The 25,803-nt window shown below is 44.0% G+C and overlaps 2 protein-coding genes across 3 annotated transcripts in view; one reads left to right on the top strand and one right to left on the bottom strand.

The window, feature by feature from the left end:
- Positions 1 to 958: 958 nt before the first annotated feature.
- On the bottom strand, positions 959 to 4,923 carry LOC139381717 (uncharacterized). The gene is made up of 4 exons (XM_071125443.1): positions 4,516 to 4,923; positions 3,729 to 3,869; positions 3,056 to 3,109; positions 959 to 1,974 (listed from the first exon to the last, which is right to left on the bottom strand). Exons 1-4 carry the CDS (start codon positions 4,588 to 4,590, stop codon positions 1,945 to 1,947), a joined length of 300 nt encoding a protein of 99 aa, XP_070981544.1. The 5' UTR covers positions 4,591 to 4,923; the 3' UTR covers positions 959 to 1,944.
- Positions 4,924 to 5,766: 843 nt separating this feature from the next.
- The window catches only part of LOC139381813 (glutaredoxin 3-like), a 37,247-nt gene continuing 17,210 nt past the window's right edge, over positions 5,767 to 25,803 (top strand). The window contains exons 1-3 of one of the 2 annotated variants that reach the window (XM_071125590.1): positions 5,767 to 5,856; positions 6,856 to 6,964; positions 18,125 to 18,199. In XM_071125590.1, coding sequence (XP_070981691.1) covers positions 5,792 to 5,856; positions 6,856 to 6,964; positions 18,125 to 18,199 — 249 coding nt within the window. In that variant the 5' untranslated portion in view covers positions 5,767 to 5,791. The remainder of the gene's footprint in view (positions 5,857 to 6,855; positions 6,965 to 18,124; positions 18,200 to 25,803) is intronic. The other variant, XR_011628580.1, reaches the window with a different exon arrangement.

The raw sequence follows: 25,803 nt of genomic DNA, 5'->3' as shown, positions 1-25,803 counted from the left end.
ATATGAGGTGAACTGGAAACTGTCAGAAAGTTCTAGAAGGATAGGATACAGAGAGAGCATGCTAACGTTCTAGGAGAGATAGGATACAGAGAGAGCATGCTAACATTCTAGCAGAATAGGATACATAGAGAGAGCATGCTAACATTCTAGCAGAATAGGATACAGAGAGAGAGCATGCTAACATTCTAGCAGGATAGGATACAGAGAGAGCATGCTAACGTTCTAGAAGGATAGGATACAGAGAGAGCATGCTAACGTTCTAGAAGGATAGGATACAGAAATAGCATGCTAACGTTCTAGAAGGATAGGATACAGAGAGAGCATTCTAATGTTCTAGAAGGATAGGATACAGAGAGAGCATGCTAACATTCTAGAAAGATAGGATACAGAGGGAGCATGCTAACGTTCTAGAAGGATAGGATACAGAGAGAGCATGCTAACGTTCTAGAAGGATAGGATACAGAAATAGCATGCTAACGTTCTAGAAGGATAGGATACAGAAATAGCATGCTAACGTTCTAGAAGGATAGGATACAGAGAGAGCATGCTAACAGTCCATATCCTGTCCTTTGGAACATGCTAACATTCTAGAAGGCAGGGGAGTTGAAAAATACTGGAATAGAGAAGTGGCCTGAAAATGTGTGATCTAGTTAAACTCCATGGATAAGAATGTGGATGTTAGCTACAGTAGAAGCTACCTCCTGACATGATACATGTGAACCAAACACAGCTAGCAGTAATATGGAATTAAAACATAGTCAAACAAGAGAGACTAAAATTAAACAGAATAAATGCTGTTCACATATAATTCACTAGTTAACATACCAGACTGCCGAAGGGTAAAGATCCACAATGTACAGCAGGCAGCAGAAGCCCATGAATAGATGACATCTGGAAATAAACTTCATATAAAACACTTTTTTGAATGACAAAAACACATCTAAATGTCCACACATTGTTCATCAAAATCATACTTTATTGAAAGTTGTTTTTCCTAGTACTAAAAATAAACTATTACATTGAGTCATAACCTGAAATTTAACAGCATCAACTATAAAACTCACTGCTTGGCAAGGTGGAAATTGGCTTCAAATCATTCTAAGACGACACAAAACCAAATCTAGTGGGAAACAGACAAATCATTCTAAGACGACACAAAACCAAATCTAGTGGGAAACAGACAAATCATTGTCAAAACGGCTCTACATTTCAAGTGCAGATCAAACCATTGAAAACCGGCTGAAAACGTTCATGAGATTAACACAATTCAGGACACTATCCAAAATTAAACGATTAGCACAAATATTGGTTACAAACTTCTTATTTTATATTCAGCCAATTACATGTTAGAAAAATATATAAAATATTTATTTCACAAAAATATATTTGCAGACAGGATTATCCATTTCTAAAAAGGTTAACAATTATATAACTTTAAAACGTTTTTTACTTATCAATATTACTATTTACATGTATATTTTCTGGCAGCTTTAGAAAGCAGTCTTGATACTGGGACAATAAGTTTTTTATTTTTAAAAAACACATCCATTGACTTTAAAGGAGTATCCACATTACAGTGTAAAGTTACAGTATTAATTGTGGCTTGATGGCTCCTTCCTTATGGTTGTGTGTAGACTACACTGTAGTGGTTATCTTTCCATTCAAACAGAATGTTAGTAAGATGGTATGAAATCGTCATGTCTACTGTCTGGTTAGTAGCCATTTTCCCCATACCAGTGTTAGGTAGTGGAAACATGCGAGGCTGTACATGAAGCAGTACAGTGTTTGTGGTTAATAACAGCTAGAAAAGGCAAGGCACACTGATAAAACGGTTCACAGCCACATACACAATGGCTTGATCAAGCACTCAATCAATCGATCCGTCTCTTCATCCTCAAGGATCCTTCAGGTCTTCAAACGATCTCTGATCATGACGATAACCGATCAATACCCCATGATGTGGTTAATGTGGCCCTGAGAAGAGACTCATTATGTGACACAGGTAATCTTTATGGAATAAACAGTTTACATGATGGTAGCATTCCAAATGGCACCCTCTCCACTATATAGTGCACTATGTGGGGAACAGTGCACTGTATAGGGAATAGGGTAGTGCACTATATAGGGAATAGGGTAGTGCACTATAGGGAATAGGGTAGTGCACTACATATGGAATAGGGTAGTGCACTACATAGGGAATAGGGTAGTGCACTACATAGGGAATAGGGTGCCATTTGGGACTGAACCCATGTCATGTTCATTAATCAGTCCCTCCAGCATTTTGATGGGATTTTTGCAGAGCAAACGGCTTGATTTTGCTGCGGCAACCCTGACATTTTGCATGGCAATATGCTATGATTTAGTCCAATTTGTCGTGAAACTGAGCTGACGAGGGGGGGGGGGGGGGGGGGGGGGGGGGATAAGAGGTGTGGCTTCATTTAAACATATTATGCAGTAAATGGACTCCGATTGGTTGAAATTGCAAGCCCTATTTTTGTACTGCGGCGATGGGCCTGGTTTGTGTGACAACATTGCGATGATTTGACTTTTGCACGTGGAAAGAGTGCAGTGATTGGTCAAATTTACAAGCCCCCCCGCATAATACGCAGGGAATTATTGATTTAGCAATAAATAAATGAATAAATAAAAGTAATTGCAGAAACCTGGAGGGACTGATTAACCCGTTTAACATTAGAAAATCCAGAACGCCGACTCGGCCCAAGGTGAGCATGAAGAGCAAAGGGCTCCATGGTCAATATGGTAGGTTCTTTAGCCCGAGGGCCAACCCTTCTAAAATAGGCATCTTTTATTACGTTGATTTTATAGGTGCAACAATTGTCCCCAAAGTAAGAGACATAATATCCCATATTAGTTATAAGGAATGTTTGACTATATGTGCTATAGCTGTTAAATCCACAATTGCCACTGATGAGACATTTGTTTTGGTGTTTCTGGATGGCTTGTACAAAATGCTGGGTTATAGGCCTAGACACTGACATATGATATCAGTCACTACTGGGATATGTTCAGGCAAAAAAATCAGGACACTACTTACGGGCTCTCCTGCCAGGCACCGATTACAACATTGGCTGCCTTGGACTGCATAGACCTGTACAAGAGAAAACAAGAGCCTGGAGGGTTACTACGGCAATAATTACACTCGATTCATTTAACGGATTGTCATATTGTAGTTCTGCAATAAAACATTTTTGAGGATAAACACTGCATAGAAGACAAGACTATTCAAACTAAAATGAATTATGACAGAAGGACAAATCCACAGTGGAGTGAAAAGATACACAAATATAAATGTCAACATTGTGGCACTAGCCACATTCCTTGGGTAAGGATGAGATGCAATTTCCCAAACAGTTATTGCTTCCTTGACATCACCAGCAGTGAGGGAAAAAAACTGTCGTAAAGATAGCCAAGGCTACACCTTATAGAGATAAAGATATTGAGGAAGCATGTTGTCATGGATACGCCTAGTGTCCCTTACTGCTTGACCTATGAACCTTTATTACGACTCCAGCGTCATCATCATTCAAGGAGGAAAACATGGACCGTAAAAACACTCCTGCAATGCATGTGGGAGGCCAACTCCTTTCAAATATAGGCCTAGACTGTAGCAACAAAAGTATCCAAAATAGTTGAATATGCTAAATATATTTTGCATATTCAACTATATATATATATATATTCCAAAATAATTGAATACGCATATCTACCACGTTAGAAGCTGGGTGGTTGATGCCGACACCGATGTTTGGGACACCCTGCTGTTGCATGCTGGCATCCATGGCACCGTCAGTCACCATCCCGCCATGTTCAACCTGGACGCAGACTCCCGCTCCGTTGCACAGTCGTTTCTGAGGATTCAAACAATGCAGCATAGTTGTGTAACGTGACAGGTAATAATGATCGAGCTAGTTAGCTAAGTGGTTATAGGCATGCGTGCACTTAGCTAATGTACTAAGATAGCGTTTCTTCATGAGAGACTGTGTAGCACGTATTCATAGTGACACGTGCTTCTACATTTTGTAAACACGTTCGTTCCCTATGAGTTAGCTTAGCTTAGCTAGCTCCCATACAACCAAATATCCATGCAAGGTTAGCTAAACGAGTAGCAATCACAAATACATGCACACGTGATAACCAATACATCACTATTAACTGATTTAGCCTAAAAATAGCAACAAGCCAACTGGACAGCTATTTCAATAGCCAGATAGCTAGACTGGTGTTAGCTCAACTATAGAAATACACCAATAGCAATAATGTTTCCAGTAAAGCAAAAGGTTACTGTTTAACATTGGAAACCCGACGTTGAATTGCATTGAATTCTTCGCCGGACAGAAATGAGCTCTTGAATCAGGGAAGTTTCCTCTCACGGTCTCTCTACAATCCACAATGTTGTTGAATAGAATTGTATTTCATCGTTAATCGTTCAATGCAATTCAACGTCGGGTTTCAAGGCTATAAACTGGTTTTTAATAAGGACGGTTACCGTCATACCGCTTGGCAATCTTTTCGGGTTTGAAGGTCTCCTTCGTGGCGTCTCTTCTTCTGGAGGGCTGTCATATATTCCATGGTTGTGGAAGATTATTACACCTAGTTTTAGTATCTATCGACTGAATGTAATAACAAAATGTCAAAAGGTAACAGTAACGTTAGATATCTGGCAAGCAAACATACACAACACGTCCAGTGTCGCTAACTAGTTCAATACTAACGAGGTCTTTTCAGAAACGTCCGGCTGCGATTCCACAAATCAATGAAATTGCAACTAGAGAAGTGGCTACAAAACGGTTCGATCTCTGGCTACCTTGTTAGCTGGTTCACTATTTCACTTTCAGTTCGCTTTTCTACCGCAAGGACACGGCAACCGTCCTCTTGATTCCTCTGCTTCTGACTCTTCAAAGTGTCGTCCCCGTTTCCAAGTAGCGGGGGGCCTTTCTGGACAGCACTTTGTGACAGTGGCTGATGTAAAACGCGCTTTATTAAATACCATTGATTTGATTTATTTGTGGAATATGAGGACAATTTACCCCCGCTACCAAATGCATGCTCAACACATTTTCTCCATTATAATTATTATTATAATTATATTTTACATGCTGGTTATTCATTTTAGTTCATAGATCAGTCATAGACCGACTCTGTAGGTAGTTATGTCTTGTTCCATCCATATAGTTGCTAGAATATACCGACTGTACCATTAGCTTGTTTACACTGAGCTGCACTGGGGTCGGAAAGTCATCATTACATTCACTATGGAGCCAGGTGAGATATGGTTCGGGAAAATGTACCTCCATGCATGGGATGTGATATGCCACTGTAGTCCTCATGTTGGAGTACAGGGACATATCCCATCCCCTGCATGGAGGTACGTTTTCAGACTCTTATCTAGCGCAGGGTTTCACTGTGTTTTTCATATTAACCATGATATTGCGATCCGACCCCCGGTTCAGCTCAGTCTTAACAAGCATAAACAGTAAGGTTTGTGTCTGCTGGAAATCCACATAGAACACAATCACTCGGTGAGCGATTACACACGTCTGAAAGAACAGTAAGGTTTGTGTCTGCTGGAAATCCACATAGAACACAATCACTCGGTGAGCGATTACACACGTCTGAAAGAACAGTAAGGTTTGTGTCTTCTGGAAATCCACATAGAACACAATCACTCAGTGAGCGATTACACACGTCTGAAAGAACAGTAAGATTTGTGTCTTCTGGAAATCCACATAGAACACAATCACTCGGTGAGCGATTACACACGTCTGAAAACATGGCGACTTTAGTGGAGGCAACATCCTCGCAGCAGTTTGAGGACTTGCTATCAAAGGCTGGCAAGTATGTGTATCATTTCATAACATGACATTGAAGCCATTAGCCATTGAATGATTTTCATTCAAATAGGCCCCGTGTGATATTTAGCTTACTGTGATAGCTACTTTTCTGTTATATCGAAATCTAGCGTTAGCTAGCGTGATGTAGCTTCACCATGTTAGATGGAATGATAACTAGCTAATGTTGTCTAGCTGCTCCAAATGAAAGTGCAACTAACTAGCTAGCTATTTTAGCGGATATTTGCTTTTGCATGCTAGCTAATAACATACATGTTTATTGTACATGGTGTGAATGTAATTGATCATTGTACACGCTGATGTGTGTTACCTGATATAAACAGTCAGGCTCTTGTGTCTTGAACTCATGTGGATTTCTCTGTCACGATATGGCAGGGCTAGGCGACCTTTTCTATTAGGCCATTAGATCATGCCCGATATTCTATGCCTGATAATGTAACGTTAGGTTTAGCCCTTATATGAAAGGGAGAGATTAACCCCCCTTTATCAGACATGACTAGTGTTATCCTACATCACATCAGGTGCCTGCCCATTTCAGAGTTAGGTTGCTAACTAGGTCCATTCAGTTATTGTCCTTTTGAAATCCATCATTTACAAGTAGGCTATAAAAATAATGTTTAATTCCAGACGACCTGTTGTGATCCAGTGTCCTAGTCATGTGATGTTCAGTTGGTCAGTGATCTCGTGCATGATCATCAGTGTATGGGGAGTAAGAATTAAAGGATGTCATTTAGCTCAGCCTATTGATGGTGTATACCTATTATTGCTATGCTGAGATCTGACCCCTGTCTCTTCCTTGAGCCTCATCGGTGCACTAAAAATGTAGGACATGCATGCACACTTGCCATCTACTGTCTACCATCAATAGGCCGAGCTAACTGACATCCGTTCATTCTTACTTGCCATACAACGATGATCATGCACAAGATCACTGACCAACTGAACATCACCGTTCCAATCTAATGGGACTTTTCTGTTCCACCAGGTTCTTGACGGTGGTCCACTTCCAGGCAGCATGGGCCCCTCAGTGCAGTCAGATGAACGATGTGATGGGAGAGCTGGCAAAGGAGAACAAACACACCATGTTTGTCAAGGTACATACTATACCTTGTGATGGAGGTTACATGATGCCTGATACAAATACTATACCTTGTGATGGAGGTTACACGAGGCCTGATACACATACTATACCTTGTGATGGAGGTTACATGATGCCTGATACACATACTATACCTTGTGATGGAGGTTACACGATGCCTGATACACATACTATACCTTGTGATGGAGGTTATACGATGCCTGATACACATACTATACCTTGTGATGGAGGTTACACGATGCCTGATACACACCTTGTGATGGAGGTTACACGATGCCTGATACACATACTATACCTTGTGATGGAGGTTACACGATGCCTGATACACACCTTGTGATGGAGGTTACACGATGCCTGATATACATACTATACCTTGTGATGGATGTTGCATGTAGTGATGTTGAATTGGATACCGGAGCTTCGAGGCATGAGTCGAAATCGCTAAGCAGCTAACTTTGAAGCACAATGTGTCGAGGTGTCCATCTCTTTTTTTCAGAAGTGCGTCCTCAATATCCGAAGCATCGTTTGATCACTTGCTTTCTCAAACCGTGTGTTGCAGAGTGTGAGATCCCACTGATTTCTTCGTGCTTCCGGTGTTTTCTTCTATTCAAAGCTGCTTTCAAACACACTGACCTCTATTGGACACCGTACTTACAAATGTAGTTTCAGCTGACCGGTAGTGGAGCAGGTAGAGTAGGGAACTATGGGGATGGTCAGGTAGTTGAACGTCGTGAGGTCGAATCCCATTAGAAGGCACACTTTAAAAATATTTTTAAAATGTGAAAGCACACTTTCTGCACTGTTAAATTGTTTTATTCAGGATAGTATAAGCTTCTGTCTTAAGCATCCTAAATAATGCCATAGACAAACATGAACAACATCACTCCTGCCCAGAACCACCTGTTCTCTACTCTCTGCCATTTTGTTCCTCTACATCGCCCACGCTCTTTCAATGTGTAGATAAATGTAGACCGCATTATCTACCAAGAGAATTCTCTTCGATTATAATCACAGCCGTATATATCCCCCCCCAAGCAGACACATCGATGGCTCTGAACGAACTTTATTTAACTCTCTGCAAACTGGAAACAATTTATCCGGAGGCTGCATTCATTGTAGCTGGGGATTTTAACAAGGCTAATCTGAAAACAAGACTCCCCAAATTTTATCAGCATATCGATTGCGCAACCAGGGGAGGAAAGACCTTGGACCATTGTTACTCTAACTTCCGCGACGCATATAAGGCCCTGCCCCGCCCCCCTTTCGGAAAAGCTGACCACGACTCCATTTTGTTGATCCCTGCCTACAGACAGAAACTAAAACAAGAGGCTCCCACGCTGAGGTCTGTCCAACGCTGGTCCGACCAAGCTGACTCCACACTCCAAGACTGCTTCCATCACGTGGACTGGGAGATGTTTCGTATTGCGTCAGATAATAACATTGACGAATACGCTGATTCGGTGTGCGAGTTCATTAGAACGTGCGTTGAAGATGTCGTTCCCATAGCAACGATTAAAACATTCCCTAACCAGAAACCGTGGATTAATGGCAGCATTCGTGTGAAACTGAAAGCGCGAACCACTGCTTTTAATCAGGGCAAGGTGTCTGGTAACATGACCGAATACAAACAGTGCAGCTATTCCCTCCGCAAGGCTATCAAACAAGCTAAGCGCCAGTACAGAGACAAAGTAGAATCTCAATTCAACGGCTCAGACACAAGAGGCATGTGGCAGGGTCTACAGTCAATCACGGACTACAGGAAGAAACCCAGCCCAGTCACGGACCAGGATGTCTTGCTCCCAGGCAGACTAAATAACTTTTTTGCCCGCTTTGAGGACAATACAGTGCCACTGACACGGCCTGCAACGAAAACATGCGGTCTCTCCTTCACTGCAGCCGAGGTGAGTAAGACATTTAAACGTGTTAACCCTCGCAAGGCTGCAGGCCCAGACGGCATCCCCAGCCGCGCCCTCAGAGCATGCGCAGACCAGCTGGCCGGTGTGTTTACGGACATATTCAATCAATCCCTATACCAGTCTGCTGTTCCCACATGCTTCAAGAGGGCCACCATTGTTCCTGTTCCCAAGAAAGCTAAGGTAACTGAGCTAAATGACTACCGCCCCGTAGCACTCACATCCGTCATCATGAAGTGCTTTGAGAGACTAGTCAAGGACCATATCACCTCCACCCTACCTGACACCCTAGACCCACTCCAATTTGCTTACCGCCCAAATAGGTCCACAGACGATGCAATCTCAACCACACTGCACACTGCCCTAACCCATCTGGACAAGAGGAATACCTATGTGAGAATGCTGTTCATCGACTACAGCTCGGCATTCAACACCATAGTACCCTCCAAGCTCGTCATCAAGCTCGAGACCCTGGGTCTCGACCCCGCCCTGTGCAACTGGGTACTGGACTTCCTGACGGGCCGCCCCCAGGTGGTGAGGGTAGGCAACAACATCTCCTCCCCGCTGATCCTCAACACTGGGGCCCCACAAGGTTGCGTTCTGAGCCCTCTCCTGTACTCCCTGTTCACCCACGACTGCGTGGCCACGCACGCCTCCAACTCAATCATCAAGTTTGCGGACGACACAACAGTGGTAGGCTTGATTACCAACAACGATGAGACGGCCTACAGGGAGGAGGTGAGGGCCCTCGGAGTGTGGTGTCAGGAAAACAACCTCACACTCAACGTCAACAAAACTAAGGAGATGATTGTGGACTTCAGGAAACAGCAGAGGGAACACCCCCCTATCCACATCGATGGAACAGTAGTGGAGAGGGTAGCAAGTTTTAAGTTCCTCGGCATACACATCACAGACAAACTGAATTGGTCCACTCACACAGACAGCATCGTGAAGAAGGCGCAGCAGCGCCTCTTCAACCTCAGGAGGCTGAAGAAATTTGGCTTGTCACCAAAAGCACTCACAAACTTCTACAGATGCACAATCGAGAGCATCCTGGCGGGCTGTATCACCGCCTGGTATGGCAACTGCACTGCCCTCAACCGTAAGGCTCTCCAGAGGGTAGTGAGGTCTGCACAACGCATCACCGGGGGCAAACTACCTGCCCTCCAGGACACCTACACCACCCGATGTCACAGGAAGGCCATAAAGATCATCAAGGACATCAACCACCCGAGCCACTGCCTGTTCTCCCCGCTATCATCCAGAAGGCGAGGTCAGTACAGGTGCATCAAAGCTGGGACCGAGAGACTGAAAAACAGCTTCTATCTCAAGGCCATCAGACTGTTAAACAGCCACCACTAACACTGAGTGGCTGCTGCCAACACACTGACACTGACTCAACTCCAGCCACTTTAATAATGGGAATTGATGGGAAATGATGTAAATATATCACTAGCCACTTTAAACAATGCTACCTTATATAAATGTTACTTACCCTACATTATTCATCTCATACGCATACGTATATACTGTACTCTATATCATCGACGGTATCCTTATGTAATACATGTATCACTAGCCACTTTATACTATACTATGCCACTTTGTTTACATACTCATCTCATTTGTACATACTGTACCCGATACCATCTACTGTATCTTGCCTATGCTGCTCTGTACCATCACTCATTCATATATCCTTATGTACATATTCTTTATCCCCTTACACTGTGTACAAGACAGTAGTTTTGGAATTGTTAGTTAGATTACTTGTTATTACTGCATTGTCGGAACTAGAAGCACAAGCATTTCGCTACACTCGCATTAACATCTGCTAATCATGTGTATGTGACAAATAAAATTTGATTTGATTTGATGAAGCATATGATTTTTCCATTGTCTTAACAATGGAGTATTGCTTGATTTCCAGGTTTGAAATATACGTTTTTCCAAAAATAGTTAACGAGAAGAGTTATAGTACAACCCATCGGGCATCTCACTGCCCCCTAATCTGACATGTCTTGAAATATGCAGACAGAGGAATTACAAGTACATTTACATTGACAATACTTCTGACAGCCAACATTCTGTCTCCGCCCATCACTTTATGACATCACAACATTCCCAGAAGGCATGGATTATTGAGTCATTAATTAGTGTTACACTTAAAGACATGACTCTGCCGTTGTGCTGTAGAATTTATGAATTTTTGTCTCTTGTATAATGAATTCTGTACATTTTAGTTTGTACTGAATTTAAGCATACAAGTTATTTTGTTAGTTATGTTCCAAAATTCCCTCCAACATCTGTTATTTTTTAAGTCTTGGTTTTGGCTGTGGCAGTCATGAGACATTCAACACGTTGAGCATCTCCAGGCCTCCATCATACAAGCCACTGATGCGCCATTGGAACATCACATAAAAAAAATTGTCTAATAAATAAATGTGATATTACACCGTCACAATAAATCCAGGATTTATTTTGATTCAGGTCTAAAGAAACATGATGATATGAAGGAAATGTATTTCAGAAGAACAGAATATGAGTTGGTCTACTGTGGCTGTGATCTAATTCTGCTCCTTGCCAAAGTCAGCTAGTTCATTTAGCAGACAATATATATTTATAAGTCCTGTGCTATTATTTTATATTATATGATTTAATACTAAGAAGAATATAATTGAAGTTATCTGAATACATTAAGACGGATGTGTTTCCCGTTATGGAGCGAGTGAACATAGGAAGTGGCTATAACTAGTAGAAAGAGGAGGAAGGGAAGCGCTACTAAGGTACACAATAGTACATTTTGCTAGACAGAAGGTGCTCTTTGGTAGTAGAAAGAGGAGGAAGGGAAGCGCTACTAAGGTACACAATAGTACATTTTGGTAGACAGAAGGTGCTCTTTGGTAGTAGAAAGAGGAGGAAGGGAAGCGCTACTAAGGTACACAATAGTACATTTTGGTAGACAGAAGGTGCTCTTTGGTAGTAGAAAGAGGAGGAAGGGAAGCGCTACTAAGGTACACAATAGTACATTTTGGTAGATAGAAGGTGCTCTTTGGTAGTAGAAAGAGGAGGAAGGGAAGCGCTACTAAGGTACACAATAGTACATTTTGCTAGACAGAAGGTGCTCTTTGGTAGTAGAAAGAGGAGGAAGGGAAGCGCTACTAAGGTACACAATAGTACATTTTGCTAGACAGAAGGTGCTCTTTGGTAGTAGAAAGAGGAGGAAGGGAAGCGCTACTAAGGTACACAATAGTACATTTTGGTAGACAGAAGGTGCTCTTTGGTAGTAGAAAGAGGAGGAAGGGAAGCGCTACTAAGGTACACAATAGTACATTTTGGTAGATAGAAGGTGCTCTTTGGTAAAAGGGGTAAATTGGTCATCAAAAAGAGAGGACCAAGGCCCTCTTCATATAATTAATTAAAATGCCTTTATTTGTTCAATAGAAACAAAGTTGTTGTTTTAAACTTTGGAAGTGGCTATTTCAACAACAAATAGATAGGAAGTGGCTATTTCAACAACAAATAGATAGGAAGTGGCTATTTCAACAACAAATAGATAGGAAGTGGCTATTTCAACAACAAATAGATAGGAAGTGGCTATTTCAACAACAAATAGATAGGAAGTGGCTATTTCAACAACAAATAGATAGGAAGTGGCTATTTCAACAACAAATAGATAGGAAGTGGCTATTTCAACAACAAATAGATAGGAAGTGGCTATTTCAACAAAAAATAGATAGGAAGTGGCTATTTCAACAAAAAATAGATAGGAAGTGGCTATTTCAACAACAAATAGATAGGAAGTGGCTATTTCAACAACAAATAGATAGGAAGTGGCTATTTCAACAACAAATAGATAGGAAGTGGCCACTTTGTTGAGTGTAGAAGTCACCATTTGAAACAGGTCCTAAACACTAGACTTAGAGTTATTCAGCAGCTGTAGTTGTGAATGATACACACTTTAGATCGTCTTAGAAATCAAAACATACATAGGCTGCATGATGGGACAATAGACTATTGATGAGTTGAGAAAGTTGAGGGAAAAAAGCTTGTGCTCTTGTTCCTTGCCTCAGGCTGCACAGCTGTTCTCTCATCAAGTGGTCATGTTTTTACCCACCAGACTATTCTCAATTTAATCTCGTCTTTACTAGTATGGCAAATGACTTTCCATTTAGAATGGCCCATTATCAAGGGGCAGGAACAGGGGGGCAGGAACAGGGGGTAGGAACAGGGGGCAGGAACAGGGGGCAGGAACAGGGGGCAGGAACAGGGGGCAGGAACAGGGGGTAGGAACAGGGGGGCAGGAACAGGGGGGCAGGAACAGGGGGTAGGAACAGGGGGGCAGGAACAGGGTGTAGGAACAGGGGGGCAGGAACAGGGGGCAGGAACAGGGGGGGAGGAACAGGGGGCAGGGGACAGGAACAGGGGACAGGAACAGGGGTCGGGGGGCAGGGGTCGGGGGGCAGGAACAGGGGACAGGAACAGGGGTCGGGGGGCAGGAACAGGGGGCAGGAACGGGGGGCAGGGGGCAGGAACAGGGGCAGGAACAGGAACAGGGGGTAGGAACAGGAACAGGGGGTAGGAACAGGAACAGGGGGCAGGAACAGGGGGCAGGAACAGGGGGCAGGGACAGGAACAGGGGGCAGGGACAGGGGGCAGGAACAGAGGGCAGGAACAGGAACAGGGGGCAGGAACAGGGGAAAATGCATGTTATCTGTATGTACTCTAATAGTGAATGGAGACCCGCCAGCTTTCCCACCAGTCCGTTTTGTCGGATACTTGGGTTTTAAAGCAGCTGAGAAATACATATAACAACACTTATTTCACTCCACTGTTTTCATGTTCTCGCTGCCCGACAAGTGATATTCTACCCAAACTCTGTAAGCCACGGGCTCTCCAACCTTGTTCCTGCAGCTACCCAGTGATATTCCACCCAAACTCTGTAAGCCACGGGCTCTCCAACCTTGTTCCTGTAGCTACCCAGTGATATTCCACCCAAACTCTGTAAGCCACGGGCTCTCCAGCCTTGTTCCTGCAGCTACCCAGTGATATTCTTCCCAAACTCTGTAAGCCACGGGCTCTCCAACCTTGTTCCTGTAGCTACCCAGTGATATTCTACCCAAACTCTGTAAGCCACGGGCTCTCCAGCCTTGTTCCTGCAGCTGCCCAGTGATATTCCACCCAAACGCTGTAAGCCACAGGCTCTCCAGCCTTGTTCCTGTAGCTACCCAGTGATATTCTACCCAGTGATATTCCACCCAAACTCTGTAAGCCACGGGCTCTCCAACCTTGTTCCTTGGCCCTGAGTACCAGTACATTAGGACCTGATGGAGGAACAATAGAGCCCTGAGTACCAGGTCATTAGGACCTGATGGAGGGACAATAGAGCCCTGAGTACCAGGCCATTAGGACCTGATGGAGGGACAGTAGAGCCCTGAGTACCAGGTCATTAGGACCTGATGGAGGGACAGTAGAGCCCTGAGTACCAGGTCATTAGGACCTGATGGAGGGACAGTAGAGCCATGTGTACCAGGCCATTAGGACCTGATGGAGGGACAATAGAGCCCTGAGTACCAGGCCATTAGGACCTGATGGAGGGACAGTAGAGCCCTGATTACCAGACTATTAGCAACCTGATGGCGGGACATTAGAGCCCTGAGTACCAGGCCATTAGGACCTGATGGAGGGACAACAGAGCCCTGAGTACCAGGCCATTAGGTCCTGATGGAGGGACAATAGAGCCCTGAGTACCAGGTCATTAGGACCTGATGGAGGGACAATAGAGCCCTGAGTACCAGGCCATTAGGACCTGATGGAGGGACAACAGAGCTCTGAGTACCAGGTCATTAGGTCCTGATGGAGGGACAATAGAGCCCTGAGTACCAGGTCATTAGGACCTGATGGAGGGACAATAGAGCCCTGAGTACCAGGCCATTAGGACCTGATGGAGGGACAATAGAGCCCTGAGTACCAGACTATTAGCAACCTGATGGAGGGACATTAGAGCCCTGAGTACCAGGCCATTAGGACCTGATGGAGGGACAACAGAGCCCTGAGTACCAGGCCATTAGGACCTGATGGAGGAACAATAGAGCCCTGAGTACCAGGTCATTAGGTCCTGATGGAGGGACAATAGAGCCCTGAGTACCAGGACATTAGCACCTGATGGAGGGACAATAGAGCCCTGAGTACCAGACCATTAGCACCTGATGGAGGGACAATAGAGCCCTGAGTACCAGGCCATTAGGTCCTGATGGTAGTTGGGTACCACCAAAGCATGTGCATAGTGTATAAAAGGGGATTACCATGACTTAACGGTCACATAGAAGTTTTGAATTTGACTTGACTCATGACTGCCGGTGTGGCGGTAATATGGTCACTGCGAAAGCCCTAGATCCAATTGTTCATATTTTTTTGTTCTAAGAGGTTTGTCCATTGGACAGACTGAGGTTTAAACCACCCTCAGACTTAGGAAGATGAAAAACATTCCATTTAATTCAGTATATTATGGCCAAGCATTCTTAAATAAAAAAAATAATGTCTTCGGTGGGGGGGGTGATTGGTATTACCCAGAATGCATCTAAAACCTTCAGGATCCATTCCGTTCTGAAGAGGTTTCTTCTAACTGGAAGATTCATGGGAAGATATGGATCAAATTGATCCGTTTTAAATTTAAATATTTAAATGGATCAGATTTCATATCGTTGAGTATTGTTGAGTGCCTCGTTAAGTAAATGTTAAATAAAATAAATAAAAAGTTATCTTTATATATATATATATATGTTTGTTGTCCCTCCTTATTTAAGCATGTTAAACATTTGATATGTTTTGTGGTCCACTTAAAAGATTGCTGTAGATCAGAAGTTAGTGGTATTATTCTTTATTTGTAAGTTTTTTTTCCCACATTTTATTTTATATCCTGAGATTTTAGAGTATTCTGAAGAGATGTAGAATTACGTTCATAGTCCACTGCTTTTGACCAGAGCCCACAGGTGCAATGTTGTACACTAACTATATAAGGGAATATGGTGTCATTTTAAATCACATGCTATTTTGTCAAATGTTATTTGTCACATACACATGTTTAGCAGATGTTATTGGTCACATGGTTAGCAGATGTTATTGGTCACATGTTTAGCAGATGTTATTGGTCACATGGTTAGCAGATGTTATTGCGGGTGTAGCGAAATGCTTGTGTTTCTAGCTCCCAACAGTGCAGTAATATCTAACAAGTAATATCTTAACAATTCCACAACAATACACACAACACACAGAAGTAAAGGAATGAAATTAAGAATAGAGAGAGAGGGTAGCGACAGGGTAGCCTAGTGGTTAGAGTGTAGAGGGGGCAGGGTAGCCTAGTGGTTAGAGTGTAGAGGCGGCAGGGTAGCCTAGTGGTTAGAGTGTTGAACTAGTAACCGAAAGGTTGCAAGTTCAAACCCCCGAGCTGACAAGGTACAAATCTGTTGTTCTGCCCCTGAACAAGGCAGTTAACCCACTGTCATTGTAAATAAGAATTTGTTCTTAACTGACTTGCCTAGTTAAATAAAGGTAAAACAAATATATATATATATATATACATATATATAAATATTTAGACGAGTGATATTTAATCCTACATATTGTACACTGTAAAACAGCTTTTTTCTTAATTTGTGTTTCAAGTAATTTTTTTTCTCTCCAAATTATGAACAATATTCCTACATATTCCAATACGAGTCTGCAGTTCCCGTACCAGCCTAGCTTGTCTCTAACCAATCAATAGCACTGTTCTTACCCGTGTCACATGGAAACAAGCATTTTACTATAAATATTTAGTTTCCATTCTCATAGCAGTATTTCACTGCGTTGATGTAGGTTGTGTTCATATGGCCTATAAGTGTCTGTCGGCCATAATGCCTCATGGATCAGGAACACCAACAGCAGAGTTCTGCTCCAGGCAGGAAATAAGGGAAGTCTGTAATCGCCTGTCTGTAATGGCTGGCTGCGACAACCCGGGTCAGTGATTTATGGATTACAATATGTGCTCGCTAAATATGATTGAACAATCTCTTCTGGGTCAATTTGTGCATCAATGTTTGTTTTCTTTCCTCTGCCTGGGGGGGGGGGGGTGTTTCTGGAAATTCATGGTGAAATTACAAACCTTCAAAAGCCCTGTTTGTGTGATGCTCCAGTGTAGGACGGTAGCTAACTTGACCTTTTTAAAAAAAGTTAACCCCTGTTGATATCAGAAACATCATGGTGTTTCCTCACATGTAGCCTATTGTTTTTTTATACATTGAATTCACTTGAACATGTGAGAAATATTTATATATATTTAATGATTTTAAAGTAAATGAAAACTTGGAACTATTTTTATTCCTCTGTTAGTTTGAGGTGTGTGTGGTCACACCAGTTCCTTTAATTTGATCCTGGTGGATTACCACTGTCAAGATCAAAGCAACTATCCATCACCAATCATAGATCACAGCACCCCGAGCAGAGCAGGAGATGGTGCTGTTCTGCTCTCTCATTTGTCTTGCTTGTTAGACATATCAAAGTGGTGAATGTGTGCTTTATTTTCTCCCTGAAGGGTGATGCCTGCTGGCTAAATAAACCTAGTGTTGAGGGGAAACTCAGTAGGGTGCAGTGGGGTTCTTCATGTGTGGATGCAGACATTGTTTGATGGCTTGGAAAGGGAACAAAGGGGTATCAACATTTATGTGGATGATCCCTCATTCACTCCATCTCTTTCTCCCTTCCTCTTCCCTTGCTTTGTCCTCTCTCTCCCTCCATCCCTTCCCTCCACCCCTTCCTCCCTCCTTCCCTCCCCCTTTCTCTCTCCATCCCTTCCTTCCTCCCTCCTTCCCTCCTCTCTCTCTCTCTCCCCATCCCTTCCTCCCTCCTCTCTCTCACCCTTCCTCCCTCCTTCCCTCCTCTCTCTCACCCTTCCTCCCTCCTTCCCTCCTCTCTCTCCCTCCACCCCGTCTTCCCTCCTTCTCTCCTCTCTCTCAACCTTCCTCCCTCCTTCCCTCCTCTCTCTCTCCCTCCACCCCGTCTTCCCTCCTTCTCTCCTCTCTCACCCTTCCTCCCTCCTTCCCTCCTCTCTCTCTCCCTCATCCCTTCCTTCCTCCCTCCTACCCTCCTCTCTCTCTCCCTCCACCCCTTCCTTCCTCCTCTCTCTCTCTCCCTCCACCCCTTCCTCCCTCCTCTCTCTCTCCCTCCACCCCTTCCTCCCTCCTACCCTCCTCTCTGTCTTACAGCTGGAGGCAGAAGCAGTGCCAGAGGTATCAGAGAAATATGAGATTACCTCAGTCCCTACCTTCCTCTTCTTTAAGGTGAGTCTTATTACCTCAGTCCCGACCTTCCTCTTCTTTAAGGTGAGTCTTATTCCCCAGTCCCGACCTTCCTCTTCTTTAAGGTGAGTCTTATTCCCCAGTCCCGACCTTCCTCTTCTTTAATAAGGTGAGTCTTATTACTTCAGTCCCGACCTTCCTGTCCTTTTAAGGTGAGTCAAGTAGTGTAAAAAACTAAGTTCCACTACTTGGCCAAAAGTATTATTGGATTCGGCTATTTCAGCCCCACCCGTTGCTGACAGGTGTATAAAATCAAGCACACAGCCATGCAATCTCCATAGACAAACATGGGCAGTAGAATGGCCTTACTGAAGAGCTCAGTGACTTTCAATGTGGCACCGTCATAGGATGTCACCTTTCCAACAAGTCAGTTGGTCACATTTCTGCCCTGCTAGAGCCGCCCCGGTCAACTGTAAGTGCTGTTATTGAGATATGGAAACGTCTAGGAGCAACAGCAGCTCAGCCGTGAAGTGGTAGGCCAAACAAGCTCACAGAACGGGACCGTTGAGTGCTGTAACGCTTAAAAATCGTCTGTCCTCAGTTGAAACACTCACTACCGAGTTTAAAACTGCCTCTGGAGGCAACGTCAGCACAATATCTCTTCGTCGGGAGCTTCATGAAATGGGTTTCCGTGGTTGAGCAGCCGCACACAAGCCTAAGATCACCATGCGAAATGCCAAGGGTCAGCTGGAGTGATGTGAAGATCGCGGCCATTGGACTCTGGAGCAGTGGAAACGCATTCTCTGGAGTTATGAATCACGCTTCACCATCTGGCAGTTCGACAGACAAATCTGGGTTTGGCAAATGCCAGGAGAACGCTACCTGCCCCAATGCATAGTGCCAACTGTAAAGTCTGGTGGAGGAGGAATAATGGTCTGTTTTTCATAGTTTGGGCCAGTCCAAGTGAAGGGAAATCTTATCGATACAATGACATTCTAGACAATTCTGTGCATCCAACTTTGTGGCAACTGTTTGGGGAAGGCCATTTCCTGTTTCAGCATGACAATGCCCCCGTGCACTAAGTGAGGACCATACAGAAAGGGTTTGAAGATCGGTGTGGTAGAACTTGACTGGTCTGAACAGAGCCCTGACCACAACCCCATCAAACACCTTTGGGATGAATTGGAACGCCGAATGCGAGCCAGACCTAATCACTCAACATCAGTGCCCGACCTCACTGATACTCTTGTGGCTAAATGGAAGCAAGTCCCAGCAGTAATGTTCCAACATCTAGTGGAAAGCCTTCCCAGAAGAGTGGAGGCTGTTACAGCAGCAAAGGGGGGGACCAACTCCATATTATGGCCATGAACATACCTTTGGTCATGTATTTTGTGTGTGTGTGTATAAACTCAGCAAAAAAAGAAACGCCCCTTTTTCAGGACCCTGTCTTTCAAAGATAATTCGTAAAAATCCAAATAACTTCACAGATCTTCATTTTAAAGGGTTTGAACACTGTTTCCAATGCTTCTTCAATTAACCATAAACAATTCATGATTATGCACCCGTGGAACGGTCATTAAGACACTAACAGCTTTACAGACGGTAGGCAATTAAGGTCACAGTTATGAAAACTTAGGACACTAAAGAGGCCTTTCTACTGACTCTGACAGATGCCCAAGGTCCCTGCTCATCTGCGTGAATGTGCCTTAGGCATGCTGCAAGGAGGCATGAGGACTGCAGATGTGGCCAGGGCAATAAATTGCAATGTCCGTACTGTGAGAAGCTTAAGACAGCTCTACAGGGAGACAGGACGGACAGCTGATCATCGTCGCAGTGGCAAACCACGTGTAACAACACCTGCACAGGATCGGTACATCCGAACATCACACCTGCGGGACAGGTACAGAATGGCAACAACAACTGCCCGAGTTACACCAGGAACGCACAATCCATCAGTGCTCAGACTGTCCACAATAGGCTGATAGAGGATGGACTGAGGGCTTGTAGGCCTGTTGTAAGGCAGGTCCTCACCAGATGTCACCGGCAACAACGTCGCCTATGGGCACAAACCCACCCTCGTTGGATCAGACATGACTGGCAAAAAGCGCTCTTCATTGACGAGTCGCGGTTTTGTCTCACCAGGGGTGATGGTCGGATTCGCGTTTATCGTCGAAGGAATGAGCGTTACACCGAGGCCTGTACTCTGGAGCGAGATCGATTTGGAGGTGGAGGGTCCGTCATGGTCTGGGGCGGTGTGTCACAGCATCATCGGACTGAGCTTGTTGTCATTGCAGACAATCTCAACGCTATGCGTTACAGGGAAGACATCCTCCTCCCTCATGTGGTACCCTTCCTGCAGGCTCATCCTGACATGACCCTCCAAGCATGACAATGCCACCAGCCATACTGCTCGTTCTGTGTGTGATTTCCTGCAAGACAGGAATGTCAGTGTTCTGCCATGACCAGCGAAGAGCCCGGATCTCAATCCCATTCAGCATGTCTGGGACCTGTTGGATCGAAGGGTGACGGCTAGCCATTCCCCCCCAGAAATGTCCGGGAACTTGCAGGTGCCTTGGTGGAAGAGTGGGGTAACATCTCACAGCAAGAACTCGCAAATCTGGTGCAGTCCATGAGGAGGAGATGCACTGCAGTACTTAATGCAGCTGGTGGCCACCAGATCCTACTGTTACTTTTGATTTTCACCCCCCTATGTTCAGGGACACATTATTACATTTCTGTTAGTCACATGTCTGTGGAACTTGTTCAGTTTATGTCTGTTGCTGAATCTTGTTATGTTCATACAAATATTTACACATTAAGTTTACAGAAAATAAACACAGTTGACAGGGAGAGGACTTTAAAAAAAAATTGTTGCTGAGTTTATATCTATCTTCCTACCTACATACAGTACCAATCAAAAGTTTGGACACACCTTTTCATTCCAGGGTTTTTCTTTATTTTTACTATTTTCTACATTGTTGAATAATAGTGAAGACATCAAAACGATGAAATAACACATATGGAATCATGTAGTAACCAAAAAAAATGGTAAACAAATCTAAATATATTTGAGATTATTCAAAGTAGCCACCCTTTGCCTTGATGACAGCTTTGCGCACTCTTGGTATTCTCTCAACTAGCTTCACGTGGAAGGCTTTTCCAACAGTCTTGAAGGAGTTCCCACATATTCTGATCACTTGCTCTACTGAAGTTGCGAGACATTGCAAGCCAAGAAATTGTGAGCAACATTATTTCGTTGCGAGCTACAACTTTTCATTGCTGATAGAGTCAGAACCGTGCACTAGGCCTGTCTGCCCTCTCGCTCCGTCCCTCACTAGCTCGCTATGAAAGATGCCAGTGTTTGTGTTCTCGGAAGTACGACAACTAAACAACATCTCCTCCATTCCAAAAATGCTGGATCTGAGGAGTCGATTCCTGGCGGAATTGAATCTTGACACCCCCTGAAATAGGAGTCGATTCCTGGCGGAATTGAATCTTGACTCCCCCTGAAATAGGAGTCGACATGACATGAGTCAAGGAATCAACTTATTTTGGGGTCGACTCTTCACCGCTACGTCATCAACAGTTGGACAAATGGCAGAGAAAGACCAGCAGTACTTTATGACAATACTTTAATTTTATTTTTTACCTTTATTTAACTAGGCAAGTCAGTTAAGAACGAATTCTTATTTTCAATGACGGCCTACGGGGGAACAGTGGGTTAAATGCCTGGTACAGATTTGTACCTTGTCAGCTCGGGGATTTGAACTTGCAACCTTCCGGTTACTAGTCTAACGCTCCAACCACTAGGCTACCCTGCCGCCCCAGGGTAGAAGGAAATGAGAAGGAAATGCAGACTTTGTGAGGTGGAATTGAGGTTCAGTAACAGTAGAGCAGGTAGAATGCTTCACCATCTGAAAGGGACTCACCGTGAGACCCAGGTCTGAAAGGGACTCACCGTGAGACCCAGGTCTGAAAGGGACTCACCGTGAGACCCAGGTCTGAAAGGGACTCACAGTGAGACCCAGGTCTGAAAGGGACAGACCCAGGTCTGAACGGGACCCAGGTCTGAAAGGGACTCACCGTGAGACCCAGGTCTGAAAGGGACTCACAGTGAGACCCAGGTCTGAAAGAGACTCACCGTGAGACCCGGGTCTGAAAGGGACTCACAGTGAGACCCAGGTCTGAAAGGGACTCACCGTGAGACCCGGGTCTGAAAGGGACTCACCGTGAGACCCGGGTCTGAAAGGGACTCACCGCGAGACCCGGGTCTGAAAGGGACTCACCGCGAGACCCGGGTCTGAAAGGGACTCACCGTGAGACCCGGGTCTGAAAGGGACTCACCGTGAGACCCGGGTCTGAAAGGGACTCACCGTGAGACCCGGGTCTGAAAGGGACTCACCGTGAGACCCGGGTCTGAAAGGGACTCACCGTGAGACCCGGGTCTGAAAGGGACTCACCGTGAGACCCGGGTCTGAAAGGGACTCACCGTGAGACCCGGGTCTGAAAGGGACTCACCGTGAGACCCGGGTCTGAAAGGGACTCACCGTGAGACCCGGGTCTGAAAGGGACTCACGGTGAGACCCGGGTCTGAAAGGGACTCACGGTGAGACCCGGGTCTGAAAGGGACTCACCGTGAGACCCGGGTCTGAAAGGGACTCACCGTGAGACCCGGGTCTGAAAGGGACTCACCGTGAGACCCAGGTCTGAAAGGGACTCACCGTGAGACCCAGGTCTGAAAGGGACTCACCGTGAGACCCAGGTCTGAAAGGGACTCACCGTGAGACCCAGGTCTGAAAGGGACTCCCCGTGAGACCCAGGTCTGAAAGGGACTCACCGTGAGACCCAGGTCTGAAAGGGACTCCCCGTGAGACCCAGGTCTGAAAGGGACTCACCGTGAGACCCAGGTCTGAAAGGGACTCACCGTGAGACCCAGGTCTGAAAGGGACTCCCCGTGAGACCCAGGTCTGAAAGGGACTCACCGTGAGACCCAGGTCTGAAAGGGACTCACCGTGAGACCCAGGTCTGAAAGGGACTCACCGTGAGACCCAGGTCTGAAAGGGACTCACCGTGAGACCCAAACCGCTGCTGCCAGCAGCACAGCTGCGTTTGTTGTGGAGTTTATGAATTTTTCTTGTCGTTTTATAACGGAAAACTGGAAGAAAAAAACAAGTGTTTGAAATAAACATTTACTGTGTCAAGTTCATTAGTTATTTTATTCATTTTTTTGTACAGCATGGTAAGTAACATGCTCCCCTTGGGATGCCTCTATCAGCCTCCGAGGCTGCTGGTAAGTGCTTGTCTGTTAGGAGAGGTAACACACACTGGGTATCAGGATCAGTAGGAGAATAAAACCTAGTTTACAGCTTCTCCACAGTACCATAATAACCTAGTTTATAGCTTCTCCACAGTCAGTACCATAATAACCTAGTTTATAGCTTCTCCACAGTTAGTACCATAAAAACCTAGTTTACAGCTTCTCCACAGTCAGTACCATAATAACCTAGTTTACAGCTTCTCCACAGTCAGTACCATAATAACCTAGTTTATAGCTTCTCCACAGTCAGTACCATAATAACCTAGTTTACAGCTTCTCCACAGTTAGTACCATAATAACCTAGTTTACAGCTTCTCCACAGTTAGTACCATAATAACCTAGTTTATAGCTTCTCCACAGTCAGTACCATAATAACCTAGTTTACAGCTTCTCCACAGTTAGTACCATAATAACCTAGTTTACAGCTTCTCCACAGTTAGTACCATAATAACCTAGTTTACAGCTTCTCCACAGTTAGTACCATAATAACCTAGTTTACAGCTTCTCCACAGTTAGTACCATAATAACCTAGTTTACAGCTTCTCCACAGTTAGTACCATAATAACCTAGTTTACAGCTTCTCCACAGTTAGTACCATAATAACCTAGTTTATATAACCTAGTTTATAGCTTCTCGACAGTCAGTACCATAATAACCTAGTTTATAGCTTCTCCACAGTCAGTACCATAATAACCTAGTTTATAGCTTCTCCACAGTTAGTACCATAAAAACCTAGTTTATAGCTTCTCCACAGTACCATAATAACCTAGTTTACAGCTTCTCCACAGTTCGTACCATAATAGCCTAGTTTACAGCTTCTCCACAGTCAGTACCATAATAACCTAGTTTACAGCTTCTCCACAGTTAGTACCATAATAACCTAGTTTATAGCTTCTCCACAGTCAGTACCATAATAACCTAGTTTATAGCTTCTCCACAGTCAGTACCATAATAACCTAGTTTATAGCTTCTCCACAGTTAGTACCATAAAAACCTAGTTTACAGCTTCTCCACAGTCAGTACCATAATAACCTAGTTTACAGCTTCTCCACAGTCAGTACCATAATAACCTAGTTTATAGCTTCTCCACAGTCAGTACCATAATAACCTAGTTTACAGCTTCTCCACAGTTAGTACCATAATAACCTAGTTTACAGCTTCTCCACAGTTAGTACCATAATAACCTAGTTTACAGCTTCTCCACAGTTAGTACCATAATAACCTAGTTTACAGCTTCTCCACAGTTAGTACCATAATAACCTAGTTTACAGCTTCTCCACAGTTAGTACCATAATAACCTAGTTTACAGCTTCTCCACAGTTAGTACCATAATAACCTAGTTTACAGCTTCTCCACAGTTAGTACCATAATAACCTAGTTTATATAACCTAGTTTATAGCTTCTCCACAGTCAGTACCATAATAACCTAGTTTATAGCTTCTCCACAGTCAGTACCATAATAACCTAGTTTATAGCTTCTCCACAGTTAGTACCATAAAAACCTAGTTTATAGCTTCTCCACAGTACCATAATAACCTAGTTTACAGCTTCTCCACAGTTCGTACCATAATAACCTAGTTTACAGCTTCTCCACAGTTCGTACCATAATAACCTAGTTTACAGCTTCTCCACAGTTCGTACCATAATAACCTAGTTTACAGCTTCTCCACAGTTAGTACCATAATAACCTAGTTTACAGCTTCTCCACAGTCAGTACCATAATAACCTAGTTTATAGCTTCTCCACAGTCAGTACCATAATAACCTAGTTTATAGCTTCTCCACAGTCAGTACCATAATAACCTAGTTTACAGCTTCTCCACAGTCAGTACCATAATAACCTAGTTTACAGCTTCTCCACAGTCAGTACCATAATAACCTAGTTTACAGCTTCTCCACAGTTCGTACCATAATAACCTAGTTTACAGCTTCTCCACAGTTAGTACCATAATAACCTAGTTTACAGCTTCTCCACAGTCAGTACCATAATAACCTAGTTTATAGCTTCTCCACAGTCAGTACCATAATAACCTAGTTTATAGCTTCTCCACAGTCAGTACCATAATAACCTAGTTTACAGCTTCTCCACAGTCAGTACCATAATAACCTAGTTTACAGCTTCTCCACAGTCAGTTCCATAATAACCTAGTTTACAGCTTCTCCACAGTCAGTACCATAATAACCTAGTTTACAGCTTCTCCAGAGTTAGTACCATAATAACCTAGTTTACAGCTTCTCCACAGTCAGTACCATAATAACCTAGTTTACAGCTTCTCCACAGTCAGTACCATAATAACCTAGTTTACAGCTTCTCCACAGTTAGTTCTGTC

This window comes from Oncorhynchus clarkii, chromosome 23 (assembly GCF_045791955.1).
Source record: "Oncorhynchus clarkii lewisi isolate Uvic-CL-2024 chromosome 23, UVic_Ocla_1.0, whole genome shotgun sequence".
Lineage (NCBI taxonomy): Eukaryota > Metazoa > Chordata > Actinopteri > Salmoniformes > Salmonidae > Oncorhynchus > Oncorhynchus clarkii.
This window is presented reverse-complemented; position numbering and strand designations above follow the sequence as displayed.